This window comes from Amborella trichopoda, chromosome 6 (assembly GCF_054954075.1).
Source record: "Amborella trichopoda isolate Santa Cruz 75 chromosome 6, AtrichopodaSantaCruz75HAP2 v2.0, whole genome shotgun sequence".
Classification (NCBI taxonomy): Eukaryota; Viridiplantae; Streptophyta; class Magnoliopsida; order Amborellales; family Amborellaceae; genus Amborella; species Amborella trichopoda.
In genome coordinates this window covers 49,468,159-49,489,886 of record NC_142341.1, presented here as the reverse complement: position 1 = coordinate 49,489,886, position 21,728 = coordinate 49,468,159, and the positions used below count along the sequence as shown (strand labels likewise).

Below are 21,728 nucleotides of genomic sequence, written 5' to 3'. Positions count from 1 at the left end.
CATCACACACAAGGGTCACATAGTCCCTCGGCTCACTCATTCGGGCATATTCTCCGACCTTATCAAGGGCTAACCCATTAGAACCCTTCTCGGTTTGTTCTTTATGTCTAGATAACATGAGTTTTTCCCAACCGACTGGCCTAGATCGTCAAACACAGTCCAGTATCTGCAACACCGTTTGCTTAGTATGATCCACGAGGGACCACACTCCCACTAAGTTTATGTTCTACTATATCATTTCATTTCACAAGCACTCATAAGGCCTTTAAAGGCTACATAAACTCAACATAAGATGCATGGACATGAGAAAAAACAAAAAGATTTCAAGTGTGTGAAATTGTGCATCTTGTAATGCATTTTTGGACCATCAATTTTCAAGATTTTCGTATATTTGCTCGATCTATACTATTTTTTAAACTTTAAATTTTATAAATAAAGATAAAATTTTATTTTAAAACTATTACAAAATCTTTTAATATTGAAACTACATTTCTCAACTGTGGACTACAAACCATACTTACTTTATCAGACCGACCCAGTGTTTCCCATGACCCACAGTTCAAGCAGGGGCTCATTCGCGGGTCACCAAAGTCAGGTCGATGAACCAGTCTGTGGATTACAGGTCCTCCCTTAAAGACAAGTTAAGGTCACCACAACCTGATGCGACCACATCTCTATGACGCATAGGGGTTTCTCTCGCACATGCATACGCTTCACCCAAAGGTGAATATCTGGCTTTTCTCGAATGATCTATCAATATGCATGCCGTGTGATGAAACATGAATGTTGACCCATGTCTCAGTCGGCCACCATCACACACAAGGGTCACATAGTCCCTCGGCTCACTCATTCGGGCATATTCTCCGACCTTATCAAGGGCTAACCCATTAGAACCCTTCTCGGTTTGTTCTTTATGTCTAGATAACATGAGTTTTTCCCAACCGACTGGCCTAGATCGTCAAACACAGTCTAGTATCTGCAAACATCGTTTGCTTAGTATGGTCCACGAGGGACCACACTCCCATTGAGTTTATGTTCTACTATATCATTTCATTTCACAAGCACTCACAAGGCCTTTAAAAGCTACATAAACTCAACATAAGATGCATAGACATGAGAAAAAAAAAAAAAGATTTAAAGTGTTTGAAATTGTGCATCTTGTAATGCATTTTTGGACCATCAATTTTCAAGATTTTTGTAGATTTGCTCGATCTATACTATTTTTTAAGCTTTAAATTTTATAAATAAAGATAAAATTTTATTTTAAAACTATTACAAAATCTTTTAATATTGAAACTACATTTCTTGACACTATTTGAAGGTGTGCTTTACTTTGATTGTTTAGAACCTCAGCTCTATACAAACCGCACCCTTGAATAAAACGTATGTCAGTCTTATAAAAAGCCAGAGCCAGAGAGAAGTATGATGGGCATAGGAAAAACAAGGTAACGGTTTGGTTCATTTTAGAGAGAGGGGGCCAAAATCAAGGCCGGAAAAGAGAGGGAGACAATAGAAATAAGCTCTCTCTCTAGCTGCACACAACTCTATCATATCTTAGAGAGATAAAGTGGGGTGGCGACACGTCGGGTCAAGACCCAAATAGTGTCCACATTCAAAATTTGGATCATTTAAGGTCCGGTACACCCGGGTCCCGAGCCTGGTGGGATCATTGTCAGATGGTCCAAAATAAGAAACTTTTAGGAAGAGCGCATTGAACGTCATGACAGAGAACCCAAAAGCCATTTCCTCCGCATGAAGAGTGAATATACATATCCTGCTCCCTTGCCAGTAGAATGATCATTCATTCTATTGAGTAAAATGTCGGCCTATAATTAATTGTAGGAACTTAAGTTTTGAAGACGTAACTTTTTCAACATAGATTAATGTCAATAAAAAAAATCTTTAAATGCACCTTTTATGCACTAAAAAAAAAAAAATGTCTCAAGATTGAATAGAAACCATCCAATTTCCAAATGTTGAGATCCAAGTTTTTGAGAACTCAAATTTTTTTTTTTTTAAAGTAATTATTTCAATTTTTTTAAAAAAATCATAGTAAACAACTCTTCTCACCGAGGGAGTAGAAATGGACTATGCATGCTCCTTTAAGAACATAGTAACATGCCCGGATGTTATGCACTAAAAAAAAAAAATGTCTCAATATTGAATAGAAACTATCCGATTTTCAGATGTTGAGATCCAAGTTTTCGAGATCTCAAATTTCTTTTTTTTAAAATAATCATTTCAAATTTAAAAAACAAATCGTTCTAAATAACTCTTCCCACCTGGGGAGTAGAAATGGACAATGCTCCTTTAAGAACATAAAAACATGCCCGGATGTTTCTAGAGAGAGAAAATAACTCTCTCGATAATAGAGAGCCCCAAATAACAAACCTCTCTCTCTCTCTCTATAGGAGCGAGAGCTAAAGGAATGAATTGGAGGACTGAAATTGTAGGATGCGCTTCCTATAAGGCCTAAGCTTTATAGAAACAAAATAATGCCTCACCTCAAATCTTCATTTGAAAAATACTTTCGGTGATGACAATATCAAAAAAAATTGTTTCATGCGGGTTGGACCGCATTTCTACATATGCAATCCAGAAAGTTTGAAGCATCCATTTTAAAGATGGATGCAAGTAGGTGAAACTAACGGTCCAAAATTGTTATTTCTAGTTTCTAAAATTTATTTACATTCATGTTCTCTATGTTAAAGATTACGTGTCTTTAAATTTTAAATCCTAAAATCCATCTCAAAAATAGATTTATTAAGAGGTCTGCATTTCTACGTATGCGAGCTTGGTCGTGTAAAGAACGAGTCCAAATATCCATGACAGATCTAAAATCAATATCCAACACGGATAATAAGATTTGAAACTCAAAAAATAGCACAAATCTTGTGAGGGAAAAGTTTATATTGAGTTGAGCCTCTAAACAATCAAATTTGAGCCTACCTCAAAAACTTCACTAGAAGAAGTTGTTTTGATGTCCAAATATCTTTAATCTCGACCTCAAGATGCATGGACATGGAAAAAAAAAAATAGATTGTAAGTTTTGGAAATAACATATTTTATAATACATTTTTGGACCGTTAATTTTCATAGATATGTTGATCTACACTATTTTTGAAGCTTTAAAATTTATAAATAAATATGAAAATATATTTCAAAGCTACCAAAAAGATTTTCAATATTGAAACCATATTTCTCGACACTATATAGGCTCTAATTTAATTGTTTAGAGCCTAGGCTTTATATAAACCGTCCATAGATATAGACACTTATTTTTTAAGGTAATGGACCATCTAAATAATTTGTTATAATATATAGAGCGTAAAATCCTAATTATTTTTACACAACCATAAAATATTGACGCCGAGGTGATCAATGTAAAGGTTTTTTAACGCGTGGAGTGTAAATTTGGATGAGCTATGAGCTGAGGCATTATTTATTTTGACAGGGCTGCAGCCGTATTAAACCATTTTTGGAAACCCTCTCCGTCTCCTCATGTGCTTTAGATTCCCCTCCATTTTGAGCTGCTCTCTGCCGCGTCTTGAGGATATCAGGGAAGAAACAGATGGACCCAGTTTTCTCACTCTTAAATTTCCATTTTCTCTCTCATCCTTCTCACCATCTCTGCTAATGCCTGTCCTTGTGCTCCAAGACCTCCATGACCGTTTCTCTAGCGCCTTCAGGCCATGGGAACGCTCGCTCCAGTTCTGGTTCAGAGCTTCTCATATCTACACTAGTTACAAGGTTTACTCTATCTCTCTCTCACAGTTGGGTTTTTCAAATGTTACAAGATTCTTTCTCTCCCACATTCTCTCTCCTCTTTTGCAATTGGTTTTTTTCAGATTTTTACGACTCTCTGTCTCTCTGTTTGAGATGGGTCTCTCTCTGTTTGAGATGGCTTTTTCAAATGTTACAAGATTGTTTCCCACAAACTCTCTCTCGTCCTTTCAATTTGGTTTTTTTTTTGGATAATACGAGATTCTCTCTCTCTCTCTCTCTCTCTCTCTCTGTGCTTTATTCATTTGGGTTTTTCAAATATTATGTGAACAACTATTGTTCCGTCATTTGTGATGGTGTGTTTCCTTTGTGTGTCCAAAATTCATTAGTTTTGTCAACTTCGATCGAGGTTCGTGAAAGATAGAGAGAAAGAGGAGATATTGTGGGAGAGGCAGCATGAATTCGCGGCTGAGAAGATATATGCAATGTGTTCTGAACTTGGGGGTTTTTTCTTAAAGGTAATATTCATTGTTTCAGCCTTTCAGGCTTCTTTAATTTTCTGGAAAAAATGTGGATTTTTTAAAAGTTTTTTGTTCTCTCTCTCTCTCTCTCTCTCTCTCTCCTCAATTTGACTAATTAACCTGTCATTTATTAACTGTCACTCAAACCTCTCTCTCTCTTAATGCCCAAGCTCTGTCTGTTTCTCTCTCCAATTTTTTAGATTAATTTCCATCTCTCCTCCATCTTTCATGATTGAATTATACCCTCTCTGTCTCTCTCTCTCTCTCTCTCTCTTCCCCTCTGTGACTTTTCCATCCAATTCCATGTCTTAGCCTTCAACCTCTCCTAAAATTTCAACTGTTTCTTTCTTATTTTGTGCTCTTTTTATGGAATTTTGGTTTCTGATTTTCTGATCAAATTTGAAGTCAGGTTGCTCAGATAGTGGGGAAGCCAGACCTTGCCCCAGCTGCTTGGGTGAAAAGATTGGTCACACTTTATGATAAAGCTCCTTCTACGCCTTTCGATGTTGTCCAGTTAGTCCTAGAGCAAGAGTTAGGTTCTAGCCTTGACAAAATTTTCGAGAGATTTGACAAAGACCCTATTGGTTCTGCATCCATAGCTCAGGTTAGTCTTATCTCACAAATATGTTTATTACATCTTTAATGAAATAATGTCTTCCTCTTATCACTCTTATCATTATGGTACCTCGTCACTCATTTAGTCTTAAATCTCTTATTCATTTTCTGTATTTCTCTGAAATTTCCTCCGCTTCGACATTGCTTCTTTTGGCCCTACTCTATAAGTTGTTTATTGTGAGATATATTTTTGAGATAGGTTATTTCAGTCCTTTATGTTTAAATCTCATTTCTACATTTAGTATTGATTCATTTAAATTTCCGTTGCTGTCCTATTGCCTTTTGGGTTGTACTGTATTATACTTCACTGAGTCAAGAATAAACATAAATGATTAATTTCAAAGATAAAAAACCATGTTGATTATCAAGATACATGACTCACTTCATAGCGTTTATTTTAGCACTTGCTGTTTAAATCTCATATTAAAGAATTGTAGTATTGATTCATCCAAATTTCCATTCTTTCTGTGTTACTATTCTTGGCCATAAATTCTGCTATACCTCAGTTGTTTGAATATCGTTAAAATGTTTATTTTTTTGGAATACACAATAATTTGTTTATTCTTTAAAAAAAATAATTTGTTTATTCTCGTAGATGCATTACTCACTTTACATGGCTTGCTTCAGCCTTTTTTGCGTACATCTCTTTTTCAATATAGTTTTGCCATTTATGAAAATAAGTATAAATACCACTCCTTGCCTTTTACTTTTCTTGGCTTTATACTTGAGTGCATGAGTATAAATTTAAAAGTCTTAATCTCATACACACATAATGCACCTCCTATGGGTTATCCGGTGGTTTCGACTCTTTTAGTTCATGAATGGATTATTTTGTGTGCCGTAAAACAGGTACACAAAGCAAGGATTAGAGGTGCAAAGGATGATGTTGCAGTCAAGGTAAGCAAAGTTTACTCATTCGTCTTTTGAAAAATGAACAAGTTGGCTCTTTCAGTTGTAATTAGGTTCTTGCAGGTGCAACATCCTGGAGTTCAGCATTTAATGATGACAGATATTCGTAATTTGAGGGCATTTGCTTTGTATTTGCAAAACACAGATATAAATTTCGATATTGTCTCAATAACTACTGAGATAGAGAAACAGGTATTTTCCTTTCTACATGTTTAGGTAAATTCCTATGTAGTTTTATACACTTTTATTTGGTTTTTTTATAGTTCATATAAATGTTGCTAACTTTACTGATCTGAGGGAACTTTTTAATTCTTTCTTTCTGCTTGACATGTGATATTGTAGTGATGCATTTCTAGTATTTCTTATTGAAATTATTATTATCTCTCTGGTTAAGTTATACTTCTTATGTATGTCAACCCATTGCTCCCTTGTAGGTTGGTTATGAATTTGACTTTCAAAGAGAGGCTGAGAATATGGATAAAATCTCATGTTTTCTAAGAAATAATAGCAAAAAGCCTCCTGTTCGAGTGCCACGAGTCATTCCGCACATGGTGACGAGGTGCAAAAATATCCAACAATATTTCAGATTTATTGCGTAAAAGATCATGTCACTTCATTTTATTCTGATCATAGATTGATATATAGAATTTTTCCATTGTGGCACACTTATGATTCTCCTTTCTTTCTGTCTTCTGTGGTTTCTTATTTAACATATTTGCAGATGGCTAAAAATTTAATTCCATTTGTTGTTCACGAATAAAGCTTTTTAAAAATATTCATGCCCGAGTAGGATTGCTCTTTGGATCAATGAATCAAGTTTGTCTGCAATGCTTTGGAATCTGTACCTCTTTTATTTCTTTTTAAAGTATAAATTTATACATTCATTGTGTTGCATTTCTGTTATGGGTTTGAATCATATGATCCAAAATTTATAGTTTACCACATGTCTACCAGGTTTTATTTTCTTAAATAAATTTCCATGAAATGCCAATGCTTCCTTTCTTAAGCTGTTTTACATTATTTTTGCTTTTAATTTGTTGTTGGAGTGTGAAAACCTGTTGATTAACTAACCTTTGAAATGAATTATTTGAGTTACTTACGATGTTTCAGATCCTTGCTATAAAGCTTTTCAAATATATGGGAAAATTTTGATGGTGTTGTCAGGAAAGTTTTGATTATGGAGTTCATTGATGGAATCCCCATTTTGTGTCTTGGAGATGAAATAGCGAAACGAGGCATAGATTCTAGTGGGAAGATGGCAACAGCAGCTAAGAAGTGAGTCCCAGGTTACATCCAAGAATGTGAGCTATAATCTTCTGTTTTGTGTTGTTGTCAGATAATAGCCTTATATTTTCTTTTGTGTAAAATCTTATTAAACCCTCATTCTTGGCTGATTGAGATTGAACTATAATCTGGTTTCCACCCATAAGCATATTCATAAATGTTTTTTAAGTTCTATAAAGAAATTGACTAGAATTTAGGTTGGACTTTGTTTAGCATTTACATGCACATATATTTGATTAGTACCGAACATCCTATGTATGGCTTTGTATATGTAATCCTTGTGTGGGTGCGCTGCGGTTTTGTGGGAGCTATTTTCTTCTTTGTTTTGACATTATTATAAGGGGGCCTTTTTACCCTTTCTTGCTTCATCTCTAATATTCTGATATGGTGCAAGACTAACCTTGAACTTGTTGCTAAATTTTTCCTTCATTTCTGTGCTGAATATTTGTCTTCACAGTCGGTGGATTTAAGTATGATGTGTCTAGCTCCAGAAGTTACTTCCCATGACCTAAGTACCCATCATTACTTGAAATGTGACTTGCTGAGCAATTAATTATAGACTGCATTATCAACTGACCTCAAACTGTTAAGAATATTACTGGGTCTAAACTGTGTGGACCTCAAGGTGGATCAGCCTCCCTTTTAGCATGAAACTCTGAGAGCTGAACTATTTGAATACTAGTGTTTCAAAACAACATTTTGTTCTCTAAGTTGTATTTTCTCATAGAAAGCTAGCGATATGTGAAGGTTGTAACATTGACTTATTTAAAATTGTGCTTGGCTGCAGGAACATATTACAAAAATTGTCTTTAGCATATGGCCAAATGATATTGAAGAGTGGTTTTTTCCATGCAGATCCACATCCTGGAAATATCCTAATCTATAAAAACTCTGAGGCAAGTAAAATACTCGAACCTAGCAATGCTGTTATCACAAGCCATATTCCTTCTTGTCCATCATTATCTTCATTTCAGAATTTTAAAACTCTGTGAGTCCAACTTTGACTCAGACGAGTTTTCGGACCCAACACCTAACTGTGTCCGAGTGGAAAACCTTCATCTAGCCAGTTTTCAAGGTTCTTTGTTATTCTTTGTAGACTCTGCCGAGTCCCATTCTGACTCGTCCAAGTCTGGTTGCTGCCTTGGACCCAGGCCCTGCCTGGTTCCAAGGATGGGTGTGAGTTTTGAGGCACTGCTTCAGATTGTTATGAGAGCTCTTTGTCCTTTATTTCATTTTTTGTTTTTCATTGTTGGATTTTGTTATATCTTCTTTCAACATTGAAAAACAACATTTTGCTAATTTGCTTGCACCTTAGGTAGAAACTTTAAAATCGGTGTTTGGTATTCTCCTTATTTTACCCTATAGTATCAAGATACAGTTGTTATTAAGCATTGGAAGAGCTTACTACATAGAGAAATGATCTTGATACAAGCACAGTCAATGAATTTAACAGAATAGTATAGCATACATGTGGTGTGTGACATTTCCCTTAGCTTGGCCCTTGTATTGAGAAGCAGCTGACATGAAATAGTCGAAGTGCACTCTTTATTACTTCATAAAGAGATGAACTTAATTCACCATGTCCATGATTGTAATCCAGAAAGCAAACACCCCTTAATCAATGTTGATACGTAGAGGATAAACAATACGAGCAGAAGCAGGAATTACTGCAGTCATGCATTAATACTATGAAATTCTATTATATTTTATTCCCCCCCCCCCCCCCCCCCCCCCCCCCCCCCCCCCCCCCCCCCAAGTCTTTTGATCCTTTATACTTTAAACTGAGATTGGCTTCAATTTGATGTCATCCTCTTCTATTATCACTCAAAGAAACATATTGACAATAATGAAATTGCATATATAATGTTCTTTCTTGCAGGTTGCTCTCCTGGACTATGGCCAAGTAAAGCATCTTTCGGACAACTTAAGGCTTGGATATGCTAAGCTCATTAAGGCCATTGTTCATAGTGATACTTCCATGATAATGCAGAGCTTCGAGTACGAAATTTGTCTTGACTGATAGAGTGATACATTATCTCTAGTTACATAAGCCACATTGTTACAATTTTAAAAAAATAAAAATAAAAGTTGACCGGAGCTACATTGATATGATGGGAATAAACAATCAGTTATTATTAAGAAACTATTTAATCTCATGGCAACAATTTTAGCAGAGGAATTTTTATTTTCTTTTCCCTAGTATAGGTCGATGTCATTTATCACCCTTAACAATATGCAATCAATTTATGGTTTTTCTTTTGAGTTTAATGGTCTTTCTTATAATTTGCCAACATAGGGAGCTTGGAATGAAAACTATGAAAGTCTCTGCAGATTCTGAAAACGAACTATTGAAACTCGCTCAAACATTGTTCGATACTAAGCTTCCTCCGGGGGTACAAGTCATGACACCATTTGCAGATGATTCTTCCCTCAAGAAAATCTCTGTTCAAGTAAATCTTCTCTCTTCTATTCTATTCTTTGTCTATTATCGTCATATTATATGGGACAGAAGTCCAAACATTTGATCTAACTTTCAAGGGAAAAAAAGGAAGCAGTACTTTTAGATTATGATTTACCTTGACTTGCTTTATTTTTATTGGTCGGGTCTATCAATTCTTACAGCAATTAATTTCTTGCATCTTGCTGGTAATAGTTCACAGGCTATTCTATAGTTAACACTCCGTGCTTTTCTATTGGCAGTCTTTCCCTGAAGAGCTTTTCTTTGTTCTCCGCACAGTGCAGCTATTGAGAGGCCTCAGTGTGGGTATGGGAATCAACTATTCCTGTTTAGAGCAGTGGAAGCCAATAGCTGAAGAAGCATTAGGTGAAGCAGGTTGGGCTCTCTCTCTCTCTCTCTCACCCCCCCACTTGCACGCGAACATGCATGGATTAGTTTTTGATTAGCAAGTATAGGTTGTGGGATATCGCCTCTGTCTAGGTCACTCATCCTAGTTCTGCCCTCACATTTACGTGCTTAAATGATGGGATCCCTCCCACGAGAAAGCGAGAGAAGAGGAGAGGTTGGGGGTGGGTGGGTGGGGGGTGGGGGGTGGTGGTGGAGGTTATGCATACCATTATAAACCGTTTGTGTTTATCTCAATTCAGGTTTGAGTATTAGCACTCCAAGATGCAGCAGGTTGAGAAGACTGTTGTTTTGGAGATAGGGATGAGTTATGTGATGACCAGGTTGAGGCATGCACAGCACACTCAACCTTCATTTGCTCACTTCTTCAGAGTTAATGTCCAGACAGATGAATTCGACCGTCCTTCAGAAAAATCTGCTATTAAGGAGTGTCTATATTGTGTTATATTGAGATATGACTGATTGAATGATAACAGGGGAAGAGGTTCAGTATCAATGGATCATTTAGAGAAAATCAGCCACTCTTTGTAAAATAATTACATTCTTTTGTTATAGAAATACGTCTCTGTTTCTCTAAAGTTCTTTTATTGTAAAAGTCTGAATTTGACCTTGGTCGATTGAGATCAATTCAGAAGGATTTCACCCCTTATAATGAGAAAAAGGAAGGAATGCGATTGTGATGGTTTTTTTTGTTGCACTTGATCAACAAAAGAAGACCTGTCTACTGTGGTGAATTTTCTGTTGCACTTGATCACAAAAACTAGCTTTTATTTGATCAGTTTTGCATATTTAGATTTGTGCATGTGACTATTACCTAAGCATTTCTTAAAGCACCAGTAGTGCGAGGCCGAGTTGCCCGAGTTTTATGTACAGCTTGGTGTGCATCGAAAATTTAAAAAATCCTAACACATTGTAAAACAAATGGAACATTGTAGAACTTTTTTTGTATCTAATTTAGATGTTTTTAGAAAATATTGGTGAGTGTGTTTTGCCATAATCTCCTTTTTTATTTTTAACTTTTTATTTTTAAAATGTTCCCATAGTTTGGACATTTTAAGGTTGATTTACATTTTATTTACTTTTACTATCTCTTGTTTGAATTTTTATATTCTTCAAAACTTCTAATCTTTTAGGGTTTTTGGCCTTGAACAAGACTTGATCGAGTCCGAGTGAGCCTGTTCAGACGAGGCTGATTAACTTTCATCGGGCCAGGCCCAAGTACCTGGCCAAGGTGAGTTTCTAAACACTGCAATTTGCCATCTACCCAAGAAGAATTATCCTCCTAAAGATCATCTACGAAAGAAGAATTATATTCTTCTAAAGAAATTCAGTGACAGAAAGAAAAGTAATAATGAGAGTGAGAGAAAGGCACCCTTTACTTCTTTCTCTCTCTTTTTTTTTTTTTTTTTCCCCTCTTTCATTTGAATTGCACATCTCTAAATGTACACACTTTATTAATACATGGGTGTGGTTTGTATAAGGTAAGGCCTTAAACAATCTAAGGCATATTTTCAAATAGTGTTGAAAAAAATTGTTTTAGTACTAAAAAACTATGTGATAGTTTGAAAATTGCATTTCTAATAGTTTAAAGCTTAAAAAATAGTGTAGATCAAGCAGATCTATGGACTTAAAAATCTTGAAATTTTACGGTCTAGAAAATACAATACAAGATGCACTATTTTTAAGACTTGAAATCAATTTTTTCTCATGTTTATACTTTTGGAGGTCGAGATGATCGATTTGAAGAATTTTTTTGTCATCGAAACAACCTCTTTCAATGAATTTTTGAGGTACACTTTAATTTGATTTTTTGGCCTCACTCTCATGTAAAATTTTTCTTTAATATACTGCTACCAGTTTCTGTAAGGCGTCAACATTATAGTATCGAATTAAGGTTCACCTAAAAAATCCACTAGAAAAGGTTTTTCTAAAGATAAAAATGTTCCAATTGATCATCCTAACCACAACATATATGGATATAATGAAAAAGGATTTTAAGACAATGAAAATAATACAACTTGCAATACATGACTATGCATTTTCAATACTTTTAAGTGTTTATAGATATGTTCGATCAATGTTATTTTTTGAGTTTTAAATTTCAGAATTAAAACAACAAAAAAAATTTTTAGACCATAGCATGGCTTTTCGACTTTTGGCAAATTTGAGTGTGTCTTACTTTGATTGTTTAAGATTGATGCCTTATATATCGATCAATATTTTAACTAAGGATAATTGTTTCAAGTTGGCTGGACCGTATTTCTATAATATACAGTCGAAATGTAAAAAGCATCCATCTTCAAAATAAATGCAAATAGGTTGTCCATCTGAAAATAAGTGTAACTAATAGTCCAAATATTGTATTAATATAAATATTATTTATAGTTTTAAAATTATTTATTTCTTTCATATTTATAATCTCCATATTAAAGATTATAGATTCTCTTAAAATTAAGATCAAATTATATTTAAAAATATATTTATTGCCAACCCCGCATTTCTACTATGCGGGCTGGCAGCATAGAAAACGTGTCCTTTAACTAAAATTTGGAAAAATATTTTTCCAATTGTTTCGATAGGTGTACTTTGGCGCCATTGCTCAAAAACTTCAAATATTTGAGGAGACCGAGCCCGCGCTTTTTTTTACGGGACACAAAATGAAAGCGTTATTGCTTTGTTTATTGGAAGTTATTGAGCAGGAACACGGTGCTCCTGCGGGAGCAGCCAAATGACACACTCAAAGGTTTTTTTAGATTTTAAGCAATCCGATCAACTTTAAAATTACCATAACCTTAATTTGAAAAATAGATCTTCAGTTCTTAAATAAATATTTTTGTAGTTTCAAAAATCAGACCTCCTTTATTCTCTTAACTTTTATTTTGAAGACTTCCTTTCCTTGCGACGGTTTATTCTCTTAACTTTTTATTTTGAAGACCTCCTTTCCTTGCTTGAGAAAGAGAGGGTATATTCTATTAATTCTATTTTGAATTTTTCGTGGTTTTATTTTTCTACATTAGACGATTTTCAGCTCCTTGCCCTGCAAATGCGCAGGAGGGAGAGAGAGAGAGAAAGACCGAGAGCAAGAGAGAGAAAGAGAAATAGAAATAGAGAGGGAGAACCAGAGGGAGAGTGATGGAATTTGGTGGTGGGTACATGCTTGGAATGAGGAGACCGGCCCCCTCTTCTGAACTCCTTCATCGCCCTCACTCCAAGATCCCAAAGCAAGACTCCCTCTCCATTTACGGTCAGTCTCTCGCTCTCTCTCTACATTTATCGCCTTTTGCATTCAACCCCATGCTCTTGAAATGCTAGTATCTGGTTTTTAGACGTGTGCATTCTCTATCTGCTGCTAGATGGTAGTCAGATTTCTCTCTCCCCAAAGACCACTGGTTTTCATATGCACTATTTTGAATTTTTTATTCCACAGGTTAATTTTCAGAGCTTTACTGTAATTTTAGCTATATTTCTGGTGAACTCCCAAATTTGGGATTCCTGCTATCTTGTATTCGGATTATTTTTTCTATCTTGAATCTTGGTGTGATTGATACTTGAAATTTATGATGGGTTTTTGGGATGAAACCCCTATTGCTTGATAATTATGGCCCTTGATGTTGTATTGATCTGGATTCTCTCTGTAATTATTACATAATTTTGTAAGAAAGCCTTATAGTTCATCTTGGAAAGAAAGGACTAGGAATTATCCATAATTTAAAAAAAGAAAAGAAAAGGATTTAGAACTATCCTGGTTTTTTTTTTTTGTCTGTATAGTAACTTTGCCAACTAGAGCTTGGTTATTATTGAAGTGAAATCTACTCATATTAGCCATTGATTAAGAAAAATAATTTGTTTTTTCCTTCTTCTTTTTTTCAATATGGGTACATCCAAAGAAGTGTTAAATGAACCATGAATTTTGTACTATATGGAAAACAAAAATCTAGGTCCTTGGTCTCAAAATCTAGAAATTAAATTTTTCATGATCAATACAAGGCTCAGCTGGTGTCCCCCAAAAAATTTGGAATTTGTTGATTTTGCTTATTGGTTGATGGGAATCTACAATGGATGATTGATTACAAATTGGGTTTGATCGAGATTAAAATGCTCACTCATTGATGCTGCTTGATCTTGTAGGGTGTGCGATTCCAATCAGAATTCATAGACTCATTGAGCTCGAGTCAAAAAGTGTTAAATGATAAACGGGTCGAATAGCCACATGAGCCAGCATGATTGCTTGGCGAGTCAAGATCGATATTGAGCTTGAGTAATAAGTCAAAGGAACTCCGTCTGTTATTAAGTCTTTCGATTGTTGGCATTGAGTACTCTTTTGAGTGGCATTGTCTTTGTTAGGGTATATTTGCTTCAAGTCATCATGTAAACATCAGTTTCATTTGAAGTATGGCAAAGGATTTTAGCTTTTACTTTACTAGCTTACCAGTTTAACTCTAGGCAACATGAGAGGAGGCAATGGTTAATAAACAAACATAAGTTAGTAATCCATGCATGCTAACGGTAACATCGGAATGGGGTCCTTTCTCACTTTATCAGCAAGAATGAATTTAAATTGATTATTAAGTAATTATTAAGTGTATTAACATCTTTCCTCTCATCCTTCTGATGCTATTTCTCAGTTTCTCTAGATGGACGTAGGCCGCCGATTATTTGTTTGCTTTACAAGGCATCTTTGGATCATGAAATAGAATTGTATTAAGTGATCAAACAAAAACGCCTTGCACAACACCGCCGCAATGCTCAGCCTAAATCCATAATAAGTTGAGTTCTATTGAGTTGTCCATGAGGAAATAAAAGGAAAAGATAGGAGTGTATTTGAAATTTTGAACTACATAAATTCCTGGAGCAGAAGTCACATAGGAATTTGATAATTGCTTTTTGGGTTTTTTTTTTTTAAATGTAATGTCTTAATAATTCAGTGCGTTCTTTTTCTTAGCGATATTTTAGTATCTTCTTTTTTGTAAATCTAGGTGGTAGGTTCTTCTAAACGTAAGGCTCACCATTATAATACATTGTATTTATGAATGGGAAAGGATTATATAAGCTGTCAACCGTATACCATTGAAGTACGGTGTACCTCAAAAGTCCTCAAAAGGAGTGTTTCAATCTTGAAAAGTCCTCCTATGTAATCATCTCGACCTCAAAATGTATGGATATGAAGAAAAATAATAATAATCTGGAGTCTTAAAAGTAATGCATCTTGTACAAGTTATTTGGACTGTCTATTTTTAATATTTTCAAGTGTTTATAAATCTGCTTGATTTGTACCTTTTTTTTAATTTTAAATTTCATAACTAGGGATGAAAATATATTTTCAAGCCATCATAGGATTTCTAGCACCAAAACTACATCTCCAATCAAAATTAGAGGGGCACCTTACTTCTACAGTGTAAGAAGAGTGCCTTATATAAATGTCACCCTTTATGAATTACAATATGGCTTGAAACATTTCTTGTATGGAAGAACAAATTGTAGTCTGAATGGTGCATTTGGTTTTCTAATAGTCACCGGAATTACATCTCCAATCAAAATTAGAGGTGCACCTTACTTCTACAGTATAAGGAGAGTGCCTTATATAAATGTCACCCTTTATGAATTACAATATGGCTTGGAACATTTATTGTATGGAAGAACAAATTGTAGTCTGAATGGTGCATTTGATTTTCTAATAGTCCTGCACAATTTGCATGATCTGTTATGTTCTAAAAATTAGATGATTTTTTACCAGGAATTAAGGACCACTTGAAAATTATGAACTTAGTTGATCATAGCTCCACAGTTAATGACATTGTGTGAATCTGAACCTTGGACATTAGATTTAATACCCCTCATACCCCGAACCACCAAAGTTAAGAGGCCAAACCCCAAGAGCTAAGAAATCAATGTCATCAAATACTGAGTAACTAACTGTATCTTCCTCCTCTTCTATCTTTAAACATTGCTAATAGTCAATTCCCTTAGCATTTGACCGTTCGCCTTTGTCATCTTCATTTGAATCCCCCTGGTTCAGATGGTATCAAATGAGATCTATGTAAGTTCATCTTTCTGTTTTTTTGACAGGCCTTTATATATGTTATAGTATAACATTTGAGTTATATAACCTGTAGCTTCTTGTACCTTAATTTGAAGAAGATACAACTGTTAATGGAAATCGATGTACAACCTATAGAACAGTCTTGCTTAAGGTTATCGAGATACTATTGTTAATCCTTTCACATGTTAATAATGCAGAGGCCACTCTTGAGAAGCTCAGAGCTGGTTCTAGGATTGCTTGGGCTCGTCCCCAACCCATGGAAGGAGTGAAGAAAGAGACCACAAACAACTCCTTGGACGAGTAATAAATCCATTGGGTATGTCGAGCAACTCAGTGGAAACCATTCTTGTTAAACTTCTGATCCCCCAATGGTTGGAAAAAAGAAAAATGAATTAATTTAAGAAGGAAAGAAAGATGTTTTATGAATTGTATGTGTCATCTGGTTGTGATGTATCCAAATCAGAAACTCAATGGAAGGATGGCTGTGAAACAATTTAAGCCTAATTATTAAATTGCAAGAGATCAGGGCTTTTTGTGTGCTTTTGAAACTACAGGTAATCCTCTTGACTAAGCAAAATTACAGATGATCGGATGATATTTGCTCTCTTTTTTTTTGATATAATTCACTGTTTCTTTATTCTTTGTAAAATGAAATCTTCGGTCATTTATGTCATTGAACTTGACCAGGAAGGAGAACATGAGAGAAAGAGAGAGAGAGATTTCAGCTGCCTGGTGATGAGCTTGAGTGGAGGAAGGTTAGAGATTATGTTAAAAATGATACGAGTCACCGAGTGAGAGTGAGAGTGAGAGTGAGAGTGAGAGTGAGAGAGAGATGGTGAGGGTTGGTTTGGTAAGTTGTCAACACATCAGGTGGTGCATAGGCCAAGGTTTGGTGCGTGGGTTAGGGTTTAAAAACTCACCCAATTTCAAATTTTACAAATGTCCCTTTTGTCTTTTTCTTTTTTTTTACCTTTCTTTTTTTTACCCACTTATACATCAAATGTTTGAATTACCTCTCTTGCAAATAATTTTTTTTAAAAAAAATTAAACATCAAATATCCAAACCCAGTACGTCTTAATTAAAAGCATAAAGTTTCTATGGGCTTGGGCTTTATGAAAACAAAATAAAGTCCTCATCCAGAAAGCACGTTTGGCATGAAAATTCTTCATGATGACTCTAAAATCAATTTTCAAAACTAACAATAAAATTAAATTTTTTAAAATAAGACAGATCTTGTGGATTTATGAACATTTATTTTGAGGATGGAATGGACGGTCTAGATGATTTGTTGCAATATACACTATTTTTAAAATTTAAAATCTTAATTTTTTTTTTTTGCAACCATAATGTTGAAGATGAGATGATTGATTTAAATGTTTTCCAACACTGAATTGCAATTTTTGATGAGTTATGAGGTGCGGCTTTACTTATTTCGATAGAGCTGCAGCCCTTTCAACGCAATTTGCCTCCCCTCCTACCTCTTTGTTACTAGTGATGGTAATGGACTTGACTAGAGCCAGGACCTGAAGTGTATACCTGACCTCCGGTTACAGCATGGGTCCAAATTATGGACCTGAATACTATTTGGATCTAGATTTGGGTCTAATCGGATTCGACCTATACCGGTAGTCATAGGGTGTATGATGGCAATCATGTGTCTTGGACCCGAATACTATTTGGATCCGGATTCGGGTCCAATCGGACCCGACCTATATCGGTAGTCATAGAGTGTATGATGGCAATCATGTGTCTTTAGGCGCATGTAAGGTGTTCATATTATCCCAATATTGCCAACATTTATAATATTATTGGTAAAAGGCGAAGCGCAGTCATAAGATATATGATGGTAAAAAAATCGGCCAACAAAAAAAAGAAAAAGACCTCATAGTCATACGGTAGCAATAGATCCGACCAAATCCAGGACTTGAGAGGTCTGGGCAAAATTTGGACCCGAATACTATTCGAGTTTGAGTCTTGGTCTAGCCAGAACCATAGTTAGCAAGTCTTCGTTTAAAACATAATTTTTCAAAAAATCTTCAATTTTTTAGAATCCGTTTAGAACTCCGAGTTTTTCAAAAGATCTTCAAAAAATCGTGTTTTTTTAATAGAACCAATTTAAAAATGTAGTTTATCTTTTTTCAAAAAACTTCTTCGCTATAACTTTATTTCTTTTTAAATTTAATATTATTGAATTTTGGTTTAAAGATAAGTTCATTAACAGTGTGAGTAAATTAAAAATCTCGATTTAACAAAAAGTTCTATAAAAGCTTTCACCAATGAGTTCCCTTAGAAAAAGTGTACAATAAAAACAAGCAACATATTCTACAAAAAATATAATCAAAATAATCGTATATCTCAAAATAATAGGTAGAATTAGAGGAAGAGTAACCCAATGAAAAATATTTTCTTTTCTTTAAACCCAACGTCTTTATAATGAGCAAGAGAGAGATTCAATGATATTAAAGATTTAGGTAGCTAGGAGTTAGATTCAAATTTGCTTAAGCATTTTGTTTTTTGTTTTTTGTTTTTGTTTTTGTTTTTTTTTGTTTTTGTGTTTTTTTTATGCATAGAGAAGTTTGATTAATTTCATATCTTACTTTTTATCTTTTATTTCATTGGTTATAAAACATAGCATTTTGGATGGATCACTATTTTATATATTTAGGTCTTTGCACTTTTTTTTTTTAATTAACCTCAATCCTATATTGAGGGCATTTTTTGACTCTTTCTTTCCAAAATAATCTTATCCCTTGGTTCTCAGTTCTTATGTTTAGTATTGATGTTGACTTGTTGTTTCATTTTATGTTTTTGTGTGTTTTATGTTGCGACAACAGAATAAGTATTGTTGATGGAGTTATTTAAAGTTTCAACAAAAAATTGTCTAGTATTCCTGACACTTGTAAAGCTATAAAATTAATGTTTAATGACCTTAACATATCTATACAATAATTACAAAGCATAATTTTTATTGTGTTAGATTTACATATCCAATTTTTCCGTTTTTTAACCAAATATGAAACATTCACGATTGATAATATTGCGAACTGTATTGAAAGAAAACCGATTTATTTCCGATCTTTTCGTCTGCCGGTATTTTATTATTTCCCTATCTCTTTCAACGTTTATGGATAAAATCGTCATTATACGTATAGATTAAGGGCATTCCTGTCCTCCGCGTGTCGCCTTTGCTAAAGGAAGAAACTCCTGATTTCTCCATTCCAAGCCTGTGAAAACGCGTTAAAAAGCAACCAGATTCTGCGAAACTTACGAAAACCAGAGGACCTCCAAACCCTACAAGAACCAGAGATCCTTGAAACCCTAGATTGCTGGTGACGTTCGAAACCCTAGAAAATCGACGGTCCTCTTCCTGATCTCCTCTTCACGTTTGGTGGGCCTTCTCCGACAGGCCCACCGCCATGGCTTCTTCTCTGTCATCTCCTTCCTTCTTCTCAGTCCTTCTCTTTCTCTCTCTACACGCTTGCTGCCTCCTTGCTCAACCCCAGCTTATCAATCTACCAAGCCAACGTTCGAATGACCAATCCACGGCTTCTGGTTCGCATCTCTGCCCCTCAAATGGCGAGCCGCCTTCGTGTCCTGTATCGTGTTTTAGCCCTGATCCAGTTTGCGGAGCTGATGGCGTGACCTATTGGTGCGGGTGTGCTGACGCTCTCTGTTCGGGCACCACGGTGGCGAAATTAGGGTATTGTGAGGTTGGCAATGGCGGAAATGGTGCCTTTTCTGGTCAGGTACTCCTCCTGGTTCACATTGTTTGGCTAATTGTACTAGGGTTTCTGGTCATTCTTGGCCTATTCTGAGTTGTAGTTTTTGGCGGTTTTGTTGTTCCCATTTCTCGAGAATTGTTGTTTTGGAGATGTATCATTGTTTACACTTCACATTGAGGTTGGCATTCATGGATGTACATGTATTGGATTATGATTCTATTGTACATTTTCATTCTTAATGGAGGCTTTTTATGCTTTTGGATATCCTATGATTGGGAAGTCTGTCGTTGATGTGGTTTGATTATAAAATTATTTGGCGTTAAATTCATTTGGTGCGTGATCGGATTGCATTTAATTCTCTCTATTTTTCTCGAGTATCTTTTTTCCTTTTTGGGGTTTTCTCAATCATTTGGTTTGTCTTTTCCCCGGAGAAAACAGAGGGGGCCTTTCAATTTATTGATTCTTTCTGATCTTGAATATGTATCATAAAATTTTGTAAAGTGTAATTCAAAATACATATAATAAACATATGTAAATCATAAGTAATTTATTGGCTCCGACCACTGGTAGCACTGGTAGCCTGATGTTTTACATAAGTTTTTATTTTCTTCGTACTCTCCAAATTCTTGTTTCATTATAATGGGTTTGCGGACCATTCTATCATGGATTGTAAGGTGCCATAAACAATTTTTTATCTTCATGTTTGTACAACCCAACTGATTGTGTCCTATCTGGTTTATGTTATTGACCTTTTTGATTTGGTATTTTGGATAAATAACAGTGTTTATATTTTTATTAATATAATGTCGCCTTTATAAATAAAACAGTGTTTATATTTAATTTTCACAAACTAGAAAAGTTATTTTCGAATTTTGTTTGTAAAATTACTCGGTAATCCCAAATATCTTAGTGGGTAACTTTTTGTGTTGGTCCATTTGATAGCATTGGTCTTTAATTGCTATGATAGCTTGCTTAGGCAATTCAAACTGGTGCACACGCCATGAATGAACCTTGTTTGTAGTCTCGGAGTTGGGGATAAAAGCCGATTGGATAAATAACACTGTTTATATTTAATTTTCACAAACTAGAAAAGGTATTTTTTAATTTTGTTTGTAAAATTACTCTGTAATCCCAAATATCTCAGTGGGTGACTTTTTGCATTGGTCCATTTGATAGCATTGAATAAATGGGTCTTTAATAGCTATGGTAGCTTGCTTAGGCAATTTAAACTGGTGCAGACGCCATGAATGAACTATGTTTGTAGTCTCGGAGTTGGGGATAAAAGCCAATTGATTTTCAATTTTATGGGATCTATTCATCTTAAGGAAATGTTATTGCATATACAATCTTATTGACAAGTGGCAATTGTCAAGATATGGTTGCAATGGTTACAAATCTACAAAATCAGGTGAGAAATTTGTTGTCACTTTATTTTGATGGTTGAAACGCTTGGAAATACCACAGCCAAATTTTGCCTGAATCTCTTTCTGAATACTTCCATAATTGGCGGTGATTTTTTCTTCCCTTAAATTTGGATAATTTTTTTTTTTCTTTGCCACTCAGTTTCTGCAAAAATCTCCTGAATAGGTGAGAGTTTTACATAGCTTGGTGAAGTCTACTCAATTGTCAAATGAAATTCCTGAAATTTGTAGCTTGATTAATTTGTTAATTTATTCCCAGCATTTTGGCTGAGGTTCTTCTTTTTTCTTTATTTCATAGTCTAAACTCAAATGTAGTCCAAAATTAACAATCAAGACTTTTGGACGATCTTTTTTTTCGTTTTTGGATAATGAAAATGTTCGATTGGCTCTGGTGTTTAGATTGAGCCGCATAATGTTTGTCACGTGATCATACATGAAAATATGGAAGAAAAGAAAAAGAAATACACAGTAGAGAAGAAGAGGAGAAAAAGGCTCTGGTGTTTAGATTGAGCCGCATAATGTCTGTCACGTGATCATACATGAAAATATGGAAGAAGAGAAAAAGAAATACACAGTAGAGAAGAAGAGGAGAAAAAAGGGGTATGGAAGAAGAGAAAAAGAAATACACA

General features: G+C 34.9%; 2 protein-coding genes across 27 annotated transcripts; both read left to right on the top strand.

The window, feature by feature from the left end:
* Positions 1-3,569: 3,569 nt before the first annotated feature.
* LOC18441851 (putative aarF domain-containing protein kinase At5g05200, chloroplastic) lies at positions 3,570-16,503 on the top strand. 26 transcript variants are annotated; one of them, XR_016057110.1, is made up of 14 exons: positions 3,570-3,750; positions 4,113-4,241; positions 4,654-4,848; positions 5,709-5,756; positions 5,832-5,960; positions 6,203-6,327; positions 6,933-7,043; positions 7,840-7,948; positions 8,932-9,050; positions 9,349-9,502; positions 9,795-9,885; positions 11,049-11,146; positions 12,967-13,159; positions 16,153-16,503. XR_016057110.1 is itself a non-coding variant. In XM_020671986.2 (12 exons), the coding sequence occupies exons 1-12, from the start codon at positions 3,637-3,639 to the stop codon at positions 16,257-16,259; spliced, it is 1,431 nt and encodes a 476-aa protein (XP_020527645.2). In that variant the 5' UTR covers positions 3,570-3,636; the 3' UTR covers positions 16,260-16,503. The 26 variants fall into 26 exon arrangements, 13 of the variants coding, with proteins under 13 accessions (XP_020527645.2, XP_088725114.1, XP_088725116.1 ...); XR_002282217.2 differs by having other exon boundaries at positions 9,753-9,885; XR_002282218.2 differs by lacking the exon at positions 16,153-16,503 and adding an exon at positions 14,044-14,173 and having other exon boundaries at positions 9,753-9,885.
* Positions 16,504-19,169: 2,666 nt separating this feature from the next.
* On the top strand, positions 19,170-19,945 carry LOC18441853 (serine protease inhibitor, Kazal-type family protein). Its single transcript, XM_006852080.4, has one exon. The coding sequence runs from the start codon at positions 19,373-19,375 to the stop codon at positions 19,769-19,771; it is 399 nt and encodes a 132-aa protein (XP_006852142.1). The 5' UTR covers positions 19,170-19,372; the 3' UTR covers positions 19,772-19,945.
* Positions 19,946-21,728: the final 1,783 nt, after the last annotated feature.

What these genes read in the sequence shown, in the direction of transcription:
- LOC18441851 (XM_088868988.1), top strand. Translation starts at nt 3,637, where the DNA reads ATGCCTGTCCTTGTGCTCCAAGACCTCCATGACCGTTTCTCTAGCGCC. An exon ending in CTACTGAGATAGAGAAACAG is followed by an intron (nt 5,961 to 6,202) that starts GTATTTTCCTTT and finishes GCTCCCTTGTAG; the next exon opens with GTTGGTTATGAATTTGACTT. An exon ending in ATGGCAACAGCAGCTAAGAA is followed by an intron (nt 7,044 to 7,839) that starts GTGAGTCCCAGG and finishes GCTTGGCTGCAG; the next exon opens with GAACATATTACAAAAATTGT.
- LOC18441853 (XM_006852080.4), top strand. Translation starts at nt 19,373, where the DNA reads ATGGCTTCTTCTCTGTCATCTCCTTCCTTCTTCTCAGTCCTTCTCTTT.